The sequence below is a fragment of the Dermacentor silvarum genome, chromosome 10, assembly GCF_013339745.2.
Source record: "Dermacentor silvarum isolate Dsil-2018 chromosome 10, BIME_Dsil_1.4, whole genome shotgun sequence".
NCBI lineage: Eukaryota > Metazoa > Arthropoda > Arachnida > Ixodida > Ixodidae > Dermacentor > Dermacentor silvarum.
In genome coordinates this window covers 77,197,829-77,213,836 of record NC_051163.1, presented here as the reverse complement: position 1 = coordinate 77,213,836, position 16,008 = coordinate 77,197,829, and the positions used below count along the sequence as shown (strand labels likewise).

The 16,008-nt window shown below is 46.1% G+C and overlaps 1 protein-coding gene across 1 annotated transcript in view; it reads left to right on the top strand.

The window, feature by feature from the left end:
- The window catches only part of LOC119431643 (contactin-like), a 41,337-nt gene that overhangs the window by 1,127 nt on the left and 24,202 nt on the right, over window positions 1-16,008 (top strand). The window contains 4 exon segments of the mRNA XM_037699122.1: window positions 676-780; window positions 3,888-4,026; window positions 7,339-7,578; window positions 14,246-14,348. Coding sequence (XP_037555050.1) covers window positions 676-780; window positions 3,888-4,026; window positions 7,339-7,578; window positions 14,246-14,348 — 587 coding nt within the window.

Genomic DNA, 16,008 nt, shown 5'->3' with positions numbered 1-16,008 from the left:
AGTTTCGAGATCGCTAAAGTAGAAACCAAAAAATGGGCGCCTCCGAGAGTGGTGCACGTGCTTGGAAAGATCCCCGATCTTGTGATTCTGCTGTGTCTACGGCTGATTTTATAGATCGAGCAGCAGCGAGTCTGAGCATGCTGCCATATCATCGGACTTTGACTCTGAGAGCGATGATGACGCATACCAGCCCAGAACATCGGCGGCTGCGCGTCTAGCCCAACTGTAGTGCTTGAAGTTAAATTTTTGTAGAGGAATACCTGTTCAATGAAAAACTTTTCTTTTTTCGGAGATAGTGCCTATTAGATGGTAATACATTTTGTATATCTCATAATTTTGTTATATTTTTTTCTTAGTAGATACAAGCGTGTCTTTACAAACTGTCTTTAATTTTATCCCACAATGTTGATTTTGGCAATTTATATCTTTTTTATGACATACATCTTGTTAATAAATCTTTTATGCTTGAAATGTGCATTCATTCTGCTTTTTGTTTATGGATTATATAAAATATTGAGTGCAGTAGTTCCTTCAGAAAAAAAAAAGAATATGGCATAACCTACTAAAAACACCTATTTTCCCCATGGTAGGGAAAGAGTGAAAGTACAGAGTCACAATTTGTTTTTGTTTATTTTTCTTATCCTCATGATTTTTTTTTTTTTACTCTTTCTTCAGGAGGAGTACTCAAATGACGAGCTCCTCCACATTCACATCGACCCGCTCTCCAATGGTCGGTACACTCAAACAGATGGGACCTTGACAATTCATAGCCCTGATCAGGTGTGTTCACTAATTAAGTTTCTTGTCGCCCTTCTCCCCTCGTATCTCCAGAGTGACTAGGAGAGTGCACTTCTACCCAATGCTACTGTTAGGCATAATTGTGTCCTTGCTATATGCTAAATTCCACTGGTCAATTTGTAAGAGTTTTCTGAATCCTTGAACCAAACACCAGGTTGTCGCAGAAGTTTGCTGTGTGTGCCCGCTACTGGAAACATTGAGACTTCTGCTGAATCCTGAATGAGAGGAGGGGAACCGAGGGGCTCGATCTATAAAAATCACCGCATATCCACGAAGTGAAGAATGATGAGTGAGCGAAGCACCGGGGGATCATTCGGGCAAAACGCCGGAAGCGCTCTCCGGAATCCGGAAGCGGAACCGCAAGTGGAACCGGAACTGGAAGCCGGCTTCCGGTTCCAGTTTCCGGAAGCTGGAACTTAGCGTACATATACTATATATGCATATGGAGATGAGACTAGGAGAGGAGGGGGAGGAGGATGCGCAAGCGCAGTAGGGGTGTGGACGCCGCACGGCGGAAGGAGGGAGTGACATAGCCCCGACCATAAGCTGCTTCGCATCTAAAACACAGCTCTTAGGCACCCGTCCCTGCGTTGAGCATCGGCGTCCCTCAGCAAACAAGCAAAGTGAAGGATGAAAGAGCGAATGCGGAGCGCTGTGGGGGATGAAAGACAGCAATAGCGAAGAGCGTGCAGGAGGGAAGTGGAGGAGGAGGCTACAGTGAAAGCATAAAGCGGAGAAAGGGAGTATGGTGAAAGGGTGAGGAGGAAAGCGGAGTGCCGCACGAGACTACGAGATGGTGCTATACTATTTGTAATCTGATTATACGCGCAACGCGAATTCTGTAGTATTTTGTGGAAGCCACGCGGGCACCAGCGATTATGCTGGAACCTTCGACGAGTCATGTATAAAAGCCAACGCGCTTGACCCGCAGACCAGATTTTCACCGATCGCCTCTATCGTTATGCTTGAGTGTTACTTGTTTTGCTGGGCACAAGTTCGCCCAATAAAGAGTTAAATTTGTAACTCACAGTTTCGACAATGTGTCATTCTTCACTGTCACTACCATGTGACAATATAATAATAATACGAAATAGTGTCAGCCAGTTCTTTCTGAACAATGAGCGACGCAACCAGTGAAAGTACTTCGTCTGCCGCTACTGCTAACCGAGCTGCCCGAGCAGAGGCTCAGTGCCGCCGCCGAGAGGACCCCGTCATTCAGAATCAAATTCTTTGCCACAATACATCGCGAATTCAAAACAACTAAACAGCTGCACACAAAATTCGCATTAGGGAGTATCGTAATCATCGGTGAATTTTTTTAGTCACAACCATAAATGCCAACAGACAATGAAGCCAAGAAAGCATAGGGGAAATTAACTGTGTTTTTTTAACAAAATGTAGAATTACTAAGGAAACAGGAAATGAACTTGACGAAAGGCAACTTCTTTGTGCTAAGGGGTGCCCTAAGGAGGCGTGAAAAGAATCGGAGAACCTGAAGAGCAAAGTTGCTCACTTGCTATTTTACTATTCTGAAAAGAAAACTTGCTGCACATGCAAGGTCGGAGCCACATTTCCCAAAGTTTGCGTGCGGTGCTCTACCTGTATGTTCATGTATGCTTACTAGATTTGTCGTCCCTGGGTGTGTTAGCTAGCGCGACCCGTGGCCGTGATGGCAGATGAGGACCATTCATTTCTTCTAATGTATTTATAAGATGTGAAGGCATCGGGGCAGCTTCAGTGTTGCTACTTCTGTTGTCTATAGCCTTTCATTAGTGTAAAATGCATCTATCATGCAGAAAGGCGTAGTGTTGTCTGCTGATGCATATGCAGTGCGTTAGGACATGACACATTCGTTCCTTCAGTTAGCTGAAGTGATACAGCAAGCTTGAATTTCTGGCCGAATGTGGGCCCTGATAGTGGAGCAAGAGTGCTACTCTGTCATAGTGGGATTCGATTGACGTGAACTTGCTCCATACTGACCAACGGAATACAAGCTCTTCAAACAGGAGAAAATAACAACAAAATTTTCAGAATAGATAAGTGGCATTCACCAGGTCAAAAAAAAAAAAATTCTGGCTCTCCCGTAATCGAGAGTAGATGTAAGCATGAAATGGGCTACCATATGGTGTCTTTTGCTGCCTGTGGTGCCGCCACTGCTTTAACCGCTTTTATTCTTCCAACAGTGCAGCGCGCTCACCGTCTATTGCTACTTTTTCTTCTTGTCGCGTTGAGGTAGTTGCCTGCAAATGTGCGGTCAGCCCACGGACCGCTGGCGTTGAAAAGAGCACAGGCAACTCTGTCTCAGTGCCAAAAGATGACAATTAAGTGTATGGTGCCCTTTATCTATCTTTTGAACATCGCTAATGGAAATGTCAAATAAAACTTCAGAGTACTAGAAGTTACAGCTTGAGTGATATTGTGAACTAACATTAGGAAGAAATCGGAAGCAATATTTCTTATAACTTGTTTGGGCAGTAACTAGTGTATGTACTGTGGTCCTGTACAAAGGTTTGGGGGCCAGAGACCTCATTTCCTGAAGTTTTAACTGGTTGCCTGGAAGATCTCATTTTGCTCTCGCAATGATGCCTAGATGTTCTTGTTTCAGTGCCTGGATAACAACCCTGGCTTTTGGCTCAAGCTCACTAAAGGCATTTCATGCTTCACAAAAATTATTCTGCAAGAAATGAGCAGAATTATATTGCTACTCTCTTTGTAGATGTTTTTTTTTTTTTTTTTTTAAAGCTGCCCCTATGGTTGAAAAATTAGGACCCTGAAAGCTCTGCAAAGTAGATGCTTGTTGTGACGTAATGTAAGGAAGCTTAATAAGAAGCAGTGGGACCAGTCTGGCCTGTAAGCAGCTCGCTGTTGTGTTTGTATATATGGGTATTTTTATGGGGAAGCTGTATTTTATTAGGGAGGAACATAGTGATGAGCTTTTTGTTGGTGATGTTGGTAAAACTTGTCAAAGGGGTACAGAAAGTGACATAAGATGTGCCAGCACTGATGTTGTTTGTTAGGCAAAAGCTGAATGGGGGTGACTATGTGTTCACGTTTGGTGTCATTAATAGTTTTCTTTCTTTCTCATCTAGACCTTAGACAGGGGCAAGTACCACTGCATGGCTGAGAATAAGTACGGCAGAGTCCTGTCTCGCTCTGTTTCTCTTGGTTTTGGCTTCATCGGAGAGTTCAACAAGAACCGAGCTGGTGACAGCGGCAAGGAATTCTGGGGTAAGTTTACCCCTGTCAAGCGGGGCAAGTTAAGTGCACTTACGGAGAGTGTCACTCGGTTTAAGTGCACTTTGCCAAATCTAAACGTCGTAAGTGGAGTGTCACTCGCTGCAGAGTGTACTCCGGTCGAAGTGCATTCACGGAACGCACTTCGGTGGCCGAGTGCGTAGCCTCGTCGCCAGCGGTTTCAATGGTACAAAATGTAATGCATAAAAAAAAAGGACACAGAAGTTCATTTCAGTGGTTGAACAGCTCTTGCGCATAAATAATAGCCTAAAACACGTTCATATTCTGTTCGAGCAGGATCAAATGCCGCCTCGTCGCACGCTGATATGTCGTTCTGGATTGGCTAGGCATTTTTCTTGGCCGGCATTGACTTGCCACACTCTTATAATAAAAAATATTTTAGTTTTTTGTTGAAAAAACTTAGATTAAGCTTGTTTTATTTAATAATATAACGTAAGACAATCACTCTTTAGAAGTACTTTTCTTTTTAATCTACAATTTCACAAAACGCGCTCGTAGTCTGTTGGCATTTTTTTTACTGCGAGTGCGCTCTGTTTTCCCATTAAGAACCGCGTAGCCTAAAGTGTCACTCAAGGTCCCAAAGTGCACTTCACTTGTCCGCTTGATAGGGGTATAAGTTTCACTCATCACTGAACTCATCTCTTCTTTTATACTCGTTTCTTTAATGTTGGTTTTCAAATGTTTAATAAGTGTTCTTTTTCTTTCTTTAGAAAACCCTTGTCTGTAGTTATAAAAATATTAATTAATGCAAACAAGAACACAGCCACAACACTAGTGCTGGTTTGCACTTTTGGTTATGCCTTCAGCCGTAATGATTAGCCCCGGTTCAGACTTTAGCGTTTACTACTTCAACTGCACCGTGTATGATTAAACATGGTGTACAGTTGAGTTTTTTAACAGCTTAAAAGGTTATCAAAGGCTCCTAATTCAAGCTGAAACAATAGGCGAGAAATAAATTTAAAAAAAAAATATATATATATATATATATATATATATACACACAGTCACCATCCGATTTTTCAGACTCCCTAGGAGCTGCAAGGTCTGAAAAATCGGGCAGTCCGAAAAAACGAATGCATGCCTTTTAATGCCCCCAAGGCCTCAAATTGCCACATGCACGTCCGAAATAGCTATGAAGGCCTGCCAGTACACTAATTAGGTGTATCGTAGCTCGTACTGTGCTAGAAGGTGGCGGATACATGCGATACCATGTACATACATACGTACATACATGCATATATACATACATACATACATACATACATACATATATACATACATACATCAGCACGCTTAATACGAACGCTCAGCAGCGTGGCCTGGACCGGCTTAGACTGACGCCAGCGCCACGAAGTGTTGCGCTCTGTTATCTCGGTATGTTTGCGGCGGCTTACGATAGCTGGAGCGCAGCTCGATTTGACTGCTCGTCTTGTCTTTTCACTTGTGCCTGACCGGCGGGGAGAGTGCGCTCACTTGACATGTCTGTTTCCCCAAATTTCGCTCGTGGCTGCGGTCTCACGTGCGTCCAGAAAACACGTTGCGGTTTGCTTATCTTGGCAAAGCGAAATGACGGGCAACAGCTCGCACGCCTTTCGAGTTTGGCCTCAAAACCCAACCATTGTCCAACCTTTACAAACACCACAAACCTGCGTTTGCTCTCCTTTTCCTATTCATCATTTCCTTAAAGCGCCAGTTTTGAGGCCTAACTCGAAAGGCGCGCGAGCTGTTGCCCGCCATTTCGCTTTGCCAAGATAAGCAAACCGCAACGTATTTTCTGGACACGCGTGAGACCGCAGCCACGAGCAAAATTTGGGGAAACAGACATGTCAAGTGAGCGCACTCTACCTGCCAGTCAGGCAAAAGTGAAAAAACAAGACGAGCAGTCAAATCGAGCTGCGCTCCAGCTATCGTAAGCCGCCGCAAACATACCGAGATAACAGAGCACAACACTTTGTGGTGCTGGCGTCAGTCTAAGCCGGTCCAGGCCACGCTGCTGAGCGTTCGTATTAAGCGTGCTGATGGCTGTCCATACATACATACATACATACATACATACATACATACATACATACATACATACATACATACATACATACATACATACATACGTACCGTGTCCCATGACAGTTGCCTTTTCCCACTTCACTGCATATGCTTCACCGCAAGACTTCACGTATGTTTCACTGCGTAACATTGCTGTATTGAGGCGAAGCAGACTTTCAGGAACCGGCATGCATGCAACGCTTCATGCTTTCCAAGTTTGCAAGCCATTGGCGAGGATTACAAAGGCAGAGATGGCGGCATTGCTAACAGCGGCGAATTATTTCAATGAAACACATGGCACCAAACAGAAAGAAGCTTGGTAGCGAATGTCGAAGTAGCTAGGCCTAGCATTGCCGCGGTGTTGGATACGGCTGCCAGCGGATCTGCATGCAAGAGTGCCAGTTCGAGGAGGCGAGATAATCAAAATTGCAGCGGTGATGGCTTCTATTAATGCCGTTTCAGACCTGTAGTCATGGCAAAAAGTTAGTAAAATTGAACAGCGAAGGTTTTTTGCGTCCGAAATTTCAGACGTCTTTTTTTTATACATGGGGTCCCTGCGCGGCGGTGCAGTGAAGGCGTCTGAATTATCGGGCATGTCCAAAAAATTGGGCGTTGACTGTACTCGGTTTCACAATATCTTGGAAGCGAAGTGGAGGCTACAGTGGGTATCAGTCAATTAGGGGTGCGATCATGTGAAAGCACTGTGTTCTTCCAACGCGTCGTTTGCTGTCGAACACACGCAACATAGCATAAAAGTGCTCTGCCGATGGCAAAATTTACCCTCGTCTCGACCAATTCAATGCAAGGTAGCCGAAAAGATACCTTTGCGTCCAGTCAGTGCATTTGTGAAATTTTTGAGCTGTCAATAAGGTCGGTGTTATTTAAATCTAATTCGCATCTGCCAGCAGTGCAAGCATATTTTTTTTTTCCCCCTAGCTACGATTTAGAATGCCTTTTCATGTACTTTCGTTTTCCTTTTTGTCATTATTTGTTTAATTATTTTTAAAATGAGAAAAAAGCTTAATTTTTCTATGAGTTGCCTGGCTTAATTGTCCATTTTTCTTTCACCATATGGTTGAACTAGCAAAAAGATAGAGTCCCTCGGACCCCCTTATTCTTTTCGCTCATGACATAGTTTTGTTACTTACAGTTTCCTACATCCTTGTTGAGTGTTTACCCGTGGTGATGAAATATAGAGTGATAGTGCACTCCTAATGGTTGGCGTTGCTTTTCCCTGCGCAGGAAAGTCGGTGTCATGCGACCCTCCGCAGTTCAACCCGGCGGTGCACTACTTCTGGGTGCGCAATGCCTTTCCAGACTTCGTCCAGGAGGACCCGCGCGTGTTCGTGTCGCACGATGGCAACTTGTACTTCTCGTCCCTGGAGAAAAACGATGACGCAAACTACTCCTGCAATGTCCAGAGCCGCATCTCCTCCACGGGTCGCACGGGGCCCTATTTCCACCTTCTTGTTGAGCCGGCCTGTGAGTTGCCTGTTGCCTCTCTTTCTTCCCCCCTCATTGCATTTGCATTAAACATCTGTGGCATAGCTCCTTTAAAAAAAAAACAAAAAAAACAAGGCACAGTTGCTTGGGTCATTCTTGTGCCTTTTGACTTCACCACAGAGCTTATGCACATTCAGTAATGTTTGCCGGCACACTAGTTCGCGATGCATTCTTCATAGCAGTGTTACGGCACATACAGTGTAGACCGCTTATAACGTAAGTCGCCGGAGTCGCGAATATCTGCACTATAAGCGGTACCGCACTATAACCAAAACAACGATTTTCAAGCCCTGCACGTATGCAAAACATGTAGACCAAGCATGTAGACACGCTTTGTACTATCGCGTGCACATTGCGATTACATTTTCGCCAGCTCACTGGCGAAAACATAATCGCGATGTAGCTGGTGCTCTTCAAGCTCGACAGCTTTGCACAGAGTCAAAACGAAACAACTGTTTGCTGCAACCGCTGCGGGAAAAAAAACGTGACCGCTATCGATGCGATTATGAACGGCGATTTTGCGGTGCTGAAGGCACCTGCCCGACGCACGCACCTAGTCTGGACGAATTAACTACCATTCGTTTCAACACCTGCAGTCAAAACCGCGGTCGCTATCTATGCGATCATCGATGGCGACTACGCAGTTTTTTTTGGCACGCAGCCGACGCGCGTACCGAGTAACAACGAAATTACTGTTCGCTGCAACCACCACGGTGAAAAGCGCGGTCGCTATCGACGCGATCGTGGATGACGACTACGCAGTTATGAAAGCCAACGCGGTGTTATGCGCGGCAGTAAACGCAAGAATGCAGGCTTTAAAGACACAAATAGGCTCAAAGCATTCTGGCATTGCTGTCATTCACGTACTATTTCGTACGTACGTACGATGGCTGTGGCGATGCGGACTCCGCCGCTTCGTTTCGGTTGGACGCTAGCGCCATTCTTGCTCTTTTGCATCGCACATTTGCCGCGCTCCTCGCTCACCAAGCTCTGAAAGTAGTCCAAATTAACCGATGTGCGGCCAAATAAGTCCAAATTAACGAGAGTTTGATTGCATTGAATAATGCATACGCCGGCCGAGAGCATGCACCTTGTTGAGAAGCGTGCTCGCTGCCGCCCTTGTCGGCGAGATTTTCCCGCAGAAGCCGCATTATAACCGGTATTTCGTCTCGCGCGGCTGCACTGTAAGCGGTATGCGTATACATGGAGAGCTATGGGAAAATTAACGGGAGTCTGAAAAGACCGTACTATATCCGGTCCTGCACTATAAGCGGTTACGTTATAAGTGGTCTATACTGTATAAATGCGTGAAAATATAACAAGAAGGTACAGGACAGAGTACTGATTTTCAACTACACTAAACCTCGTTAATTCGGATTTCACGGGAGTGCAAAAAAAATGTCCGAATTAAGGGGGGACGCGGCTTTCGGTACCAACTTGTTTCTTGGTGGATGTCAATGAAAATTGGTACATAGATTAAGAATGGCTCTATGATGCTTTCATAAAAATTTCAAAGCGGTACCATGAAAACTTTTTGCTAGACAAATTATTTCTTTCTTGAACCTCGTGGAGGGACTGGAGGATTTACGAAATCAAGTGAAAAGTTTGTTAAATACTGTATGCACAGCCAAATGTATGCAGAAGGAGATAGCGTTCTCGAAATAATTTTTTTTCAACACTAAAATTTGTAGTTTATGTTTCCTCCAGTCCCACTGCAGTGAGCACGCTTACACTGCAAACAAGGAACCCTACTACGAATTATTAAAACACTAGGATAAAAAAAGAAGAGCGCTATCCCCTAAAGTACAGTTCAGTGAGTCTGACAAAACAAACGCAATCAAAATGTGTAAAGTAGTTACCAAGATATCTGCTCCACGAGCTGAGCAACATGCCAAAAAAACTGTACTGAGAAAACAAGGTTCAAAGTTGTCAAAATTTAATAGGCACCAGGGTTATAGTTCTTTGTGTCCTTTGCGATGCGGCATCGCTTGACCATCTGACCTGATGGTCTGATGAGCTTTTGCAGCTTTCTTTTTCCGCATGGCATCTTTTTCGGCTGGGTTCCTGAACAGTTTCGCCAATACGCGCGGACGATGTTCCATCCGTGCTTGAGGTGCTCAACTGCACGTCCGCGTCGTGCTGCATGCCACCGTCATTGTCACTGCTGAAGTCGTCGGAGCAAACTTTGTTTTAGAGATCGGTGGCTTCGACTTACGAGCACCAAATTGATGCGCAGTCTTGCGTTTCTTCTTGAATGATCGCCGGCCAGATGAGAACAGACGAGAGCCATTCTCCAAGCTAAGAAGGGTCGAGCTTGACAACGTTTTTCGTTTCTCTAACAAGCGAGCGCCGGTCCGTTATCATGAGTGAGATACGATCTCTAAACCACGCCGCGACGAGTTGAAAAGACGCGAAATCGGCTCCTCAGCACTGTCAGCGCGGCGAGCAGACGACCTTTCCGCCGGTTGCTAAGGGCAACCGCCCGGGAGACCAATGCGGAGCCGCGTACAGTCACGTGGCGCGCACTGCCGATCAGAAACCGCCGCGAGACCTTGAAACTTTTGCTTGCTGTGCGCTTGCTCTTGCCTGGTGCAGCTGGCCGAGGCGCCAGATTTGAAGACGGAGAATTGCGCTATCCATAGAGACCAAGATGGCGGCGCTAGGTTACGCGGTTGCGGAGATATCACGGCTTGAAAAATGCCGTTTTTTCACTATTTTCGAGAAACTCCTTGCCACCTTAGCTTCGATAAACATTTTTTACATCATTTCCGCGCAATTTTCCGTGACGAAATTTTGAAATAAGATAGAAAAGAAGTCATACAAACCGAAAATGTGATTTTCAAAAAATCGTTTTTTTGGCCAAATTTCGCGACGCGAAAGCCGCGTCCCCCCTTAACCGAATGTCGAATTATCGTGGGTATCCAGAAAACAATAAGGAAATGCTTACTACGTCAACACGCTATTATTTAGTGAATGAATGAGCATATCCTGTTGTTATTTTGCACAAAAGCAGTGCAGAAGCCGCAATTCTCGTCGTCTCGTGACTAATTGCTCTTGCAGCGCCGATCGAAGCCTTGCGACTTCCTTCGCAGCAGGGCTGTGGTGCACGCCATCATTTGCGCACACTTTGCACTACCGCGTGCTGTTTGGTTTCGGCGTTGGCTGACGATTCCATTTCACCGCAGTCAACCACCAGTTGATGCGACTCGTGTTTGAGTGGTCATTACGAGTTTACGTAGCTGGTGATGCACCATGGTGCCGGGTGATCAAGAGGTCCGGGGCGACGTCCAAGAGATGCAAAAAAGGGTTTATTTACAGCACTTACATTGTGAGATTTTTCAATGTACAAGCACGAACGAGCACACTCGCAGCACTGAAGGATTGAAGGTTCGCTTTTTAAGCCCTTCCTTTTCCCCCTTTCTCTCGTAAGGGAACGTTCTCAAAATCCCACCCCTGATGTTGCACCATTCCGCCGGATTACGCCTCCGATGAAAGCCTGTGGCCAACGCGGTGTTCTGCGTGGCGGTAAACACAAGAATAAAGGCTTTAAAGGCACAAATAGGCACGAAGTGTTTCGGCGTTGCTGTTATTCACATAAGATTTCCACTGATGACTATGGCAATGCAGACTCCACTGCTCCGTTTCGGTTGGACGCTAGCGCCATTGTTGTTCTTTTGCGTCACACATTTGCGGCGCTCTTCTGTCGCCAAGCTCCGAAAGTTGTCCAAATGAACCGCTGTGCAGCCAAATACGTCCGAATTAACGAGCATTTGATTACATTGAATAATGCCTACTCCTGCTGGGACGAGAGGACGAGTCCGAATTACAGCGAAAGCTCGATGATACGAATCTCACGGGGTCACGAAAAATATTCGTATTAGCCGAAATTCGTATCATCGAAACAATTAAAACTACAGTCAAATCTCGATAATTCGAACTCGAAGGGGCCCGAAAATTTGTTCGAATTAAAAGGACGTATTTTTGAAGTATTCGTGCACCATAGCACGATGCACGAACGGTGCGAGTCGTGAAATATCGCGGCGAGCAAGCGCATAGCAAGCGCGGGCCACGAAACTGCCCAGGCCGGCTAACGGTCGCTTCCCGATAACGGCAGAAAACGAAGCTTCAGGGAGCGGGCGGCGCCGGCACACGGGTGCGCACGGAGACCGTCGAAGGTGAGGGAGGAGGGCGGCAGGGAAGCGGATTTGGCCGCGTCAACTCCGCCGCTTCTGTGGCTCCCCTCGCCCTCCCTCCCTCCCTCTCAACTCCCTCGCAGCTTTCTCGCCTTCGACTGCGTGCGCACATCTCCGTGCGCGCCCGCCGCTGTGTTGGCGCCAGCTTATTTTAGCCGCTCTCTGAAGTTTCGTTTTCTGCCGTTATCGGGAAGCGAGCGTTTGCGGGCGTGGGCAGTTTCGTTGGCCCGACTGCGCCTCCGCCGCTGCTTCCCTCTGCGCTGCTGCCGCAGCGTGCAAGGTCAACATGTGACTAGAAAATAGAGGAAGCATAGAGGAGAAGGGTTCACTGCCATTTTTATCCGCGTGGCTGAGACGTCGGCACTAGTGTGTGCTAGATTACGGTTGTCTAGAACACACTAGTCGGCACGAACACGCTTGTTCCGGCGCGATGCAGAAACGGCGACCTTGCAATTTGAGAGAGGGTGAAATTTCCGCCGCGGGTTTTTTTTTTTTCCCCGTTCCTTCGCGCGCGGCATTGAGGGGTCTCTCCTGAGCTTTTGCTCTACGGCGGTGTCGGAGCAATGCCGGTCGGAGGCGCCGCCGCGTGATTTGGCGCGCCGCTAAGAGCATTGTCGGTGCGCGGTATGTTCGAAATAAGCGTGTCCGAATTAACGAGATTCGACTGTAGCTAAATTAAAGAGTCAGAGGTGAACACACTCAGGCACACGTACGTAAAAAACATTTATTTCTTGAAGAAAAAGTCTCTAATGTCCTTCTATCTCGGTAGACATAGCTCGCTGCGACTAGGTAAAATGGCGCAAACACAAAGAACGCGGCCCTAAACACAGCAGCCACTCCGTCCGATGGGCGGCCGCCGAAAAGGAGGAAAAGTACAAAAGCGCCACCGCTTCAAACTCTTCGCGCCCAGTCGCGGAGTCCGCGCTGTCCGGCGCGGCGTCCGCGCCTCCGCACTAAAAGAGAACGGGAGAAAGCGCGTGACTACGCACTGTTCTCTTTCGCGGCCGTCGGTGGGGCGGCGTTTATTCGCATCAACCGACGCAGGCCGGAAATCGATTCGTAACAACCGTTCTCTAGCACGTTGCAAAGTATTGGGGCTCGGCCGGGACCACAGAAAATTTCGTATCATCCGGAAATTCGTATTAGCCGTGATCGTATCATCGAGCTTTTACTGTATGCAGATTGCCGGTGGTGTTTAACAGGTTTCAGACATCTCTTGTGAAGGTACATATTTTTGAAAAAGTACAGATTAAAATGGATGCAGTGCTGTCATCGAGTGAATTGTAAAAGATTAATGCTAATACATTTCTATCAAATCAACCAACTGTTATTTGGTGCTTAATGTTGCTTTATTTTTCGTGATTTTCATCTGAGTCCCAACTCTTCTGATGTCCGTCCCCTAAAGCACATTCAAGACTTGAAATATTTTACTATAATAATGAAAATGCAACAAACCATTAGACATACCGTGATGTATTATAACAGCTGTAAATGAACTGTTATGTTTTATAAAAGTTGGAGGCCCTGTATGTACTGCTTGTCAGTTAAAAGTTGAAAATTACGATGCCCAACCTGCAGTTAGAAATTCAACCTATCGTATTTTAGCACTAGGCGAGTGCTGCATGGGTTACACATATAATCAGTTGCTTTGGAAGCAGTCACAGCAGATGTGTCACCTGGACACCTGCTGCCTAATGTATGCTGTCATGACTTCAGAACATGTTAAAAGGGTGGTTGTTAAATGAGGTTCGTGCAATCAAGTTTAGTAAAACATTAAATGTCAGTAATAGATTGTCATCGTGAGCATATGTCGTTTTCTTAAGCAGCAGCGTTGTTCTCTGTAGAAAAAAAAATTAATAAAAACAGTGCTTTGTATTGTTTCTTTACTCTTCTTTCTGTGCTTTTTATATTTTTCATATTTGATTAATTGTTTGGTGCATCATTGCTCAACCTCTTGCTTCGTCTTTGCCATAGTGTAATGCCTGGCAGGTATTGTAAGGTTTGCTTTCACTGAGGGTGGATTGTACTGCTTTACCGAGGTCAAACAAAAAGATCTGCTTTAGATTGAAGAATTTCTTTTTTGCTGGTCAATCTGGAGCAGGTTTACGTGCTCTGCTGGTCGTCTTGGACCAGTCAGTCCATGGCGGAGCACCCTCTCTTGCTTCAATGACAGGGCATGAGTTAAGTGAGAAATTCAGGGGCACGTGACGCTCATTTTGTGTTGGAAGCTTCGCGTTTGCAAAACCTCAGCGCTCTTAAGGATTTCGGCACGCATTGACCACTGGAATTCAGCATACTTATATGGCGTATGATTTGTGACAAGTTTGTGCTTCTTCATGCACTTGTACTTGGTAGCGCTCCTGCCATGGATGCCATAATGTTGCTGGAAGTATTGAACGAATGAATGAATGAAGTTGGCAGATGGATGATCAAATCAAACTTTCTACTTTCAGCGAGCGGCCAGAAGCTGCTCTTTCCCAACAACTTCCCGAAGTCGTTTCCCGAAGCACCACTGGCTGGCAATGACGTGCGCCTGGAGTGCATTGCTTATGGATAGTGAGTTTTGCTTCTTTACTCAGCATGTGCAAAGTGAAAACTTTGAAATTGACAGTTTTCTTTTCAATGGTTGTGCATCTTATGTCTTTTTATCTCCAATTCGATTAATTCAAGTTTAAATCTGTTGGGATTGGGCAGTGGGGGCAGATATAAAATGTGTAGTATAAATTAAGGTAAAAGTTAAAGTACCATGTGAAATGCAACAGCTTAGAACTACAGAAAGCTTAGAAAATTAGCAAGGACTTGCATTTTGAAGAAAAAAATTTTTATGATGTCCTTTTTGTCGCTCTAGTTTCATGTTTTCACTGGCTAACTTTTCAAACCATGAATGCAAGGGCTTGTTGCAGGATTTGTTGCAACTGTTTCTTTCCAGTTGCAAAATACAGTGTAGAAATACAACGGCAGAAAACGAAACTTCGGGGAGCTGGCGCCAAGCCGGTTGGAGCGGCAGCACCTACACGGCAGCGGGCGCGCATGGTGACAGCTAAAAGTGAGGGAGCTACGAGGGAGGGCGAGGGGAGCCACCGAAGTGGCGGAGTTGCCGAGACGAAATCCGCTTCACTGCCGCCCTCCTCCCTCACATTCCACGGTCTCCGCGTGCGCCCTTCGCCGTGCTGTGCCGGCGCCGCCCGCTCCCTGAAGTTTCGTTTACTACCGTTATCATGAAGCGAGCGTTGGCCGGCGTTGGCAGTTTCGTGGCCCTCGCTCATAATGCACGCCGTGATATATCAGGACTCGCACTCAAGATTCTGGTTTCAGCCTCACTGGCTGTTAGTTCAGACCACGTGCCCTTCTCCTCCACTTCGTCTCTCTTTCTTCCTCGAGCACTCCTTGGGGCGCGCCCGTTTGAGGGGAGCGTTCGACGTCTCCGCTGACTTCCGTACTACCAGGCAGCCGCACTGTAACCGGTATTTCGTTTCCCGCAACTGCACTATAAGCGATACGTGTATACATGGAGTGCTATGGGAAAATTAACGGGAGTCTGAAAAGACCGCACTATATCCGGTCCTGCACTATAAGCGGTTAGGTTATAAGTGGTCTATACTGTATGTCATGTATGCTGCATTACAGCATAAAATGAAACAATTTCATGAATATCGTTGGATTTGCTGGCAGATGAATTTGCTGATGTCACCTCTTTACACCACTCTATCTGTGATATTGGTGGGTGGGAATGTGGCGCCCCCTCTTTGTAGACCTCTGACTTAAAGCAGGTAGTAGTGCCAGGCTGAGCATGACCTTCAATATCAGTAGCGTACTAATTATGTAACAGTATCCTTTTAGTGTGGGTGGTACAGTTAAACCTGGATATAACGAAATTGACAAATTCCCGAAAAACTTCGTTATAAAGAGGATTTTGTTATATGCAGGTTCGGCACGAAAATTCGAAAAATAAACGTTTACCGTATTTACTCGATTCTAACGCGCCCTCAATTGTAACGCGGTGCGCACCCGTTTTCCGTTTTCGTCGAACCACTCATCCTCGGAATGTCACACCAGGTACCGGATGCGTGGACACGTGTCGTTTCGCACAAGCGCGAGTCATCGGAAACGAAGAGCGAGCGTCACGATGGCGTCGTAGCATCGTATAGTGTTACAGTAGAACATCGCTGTTACGTTCCCGGGGGCTGCGTTTTCCCGGCTGTTACGTCGTTTTCGA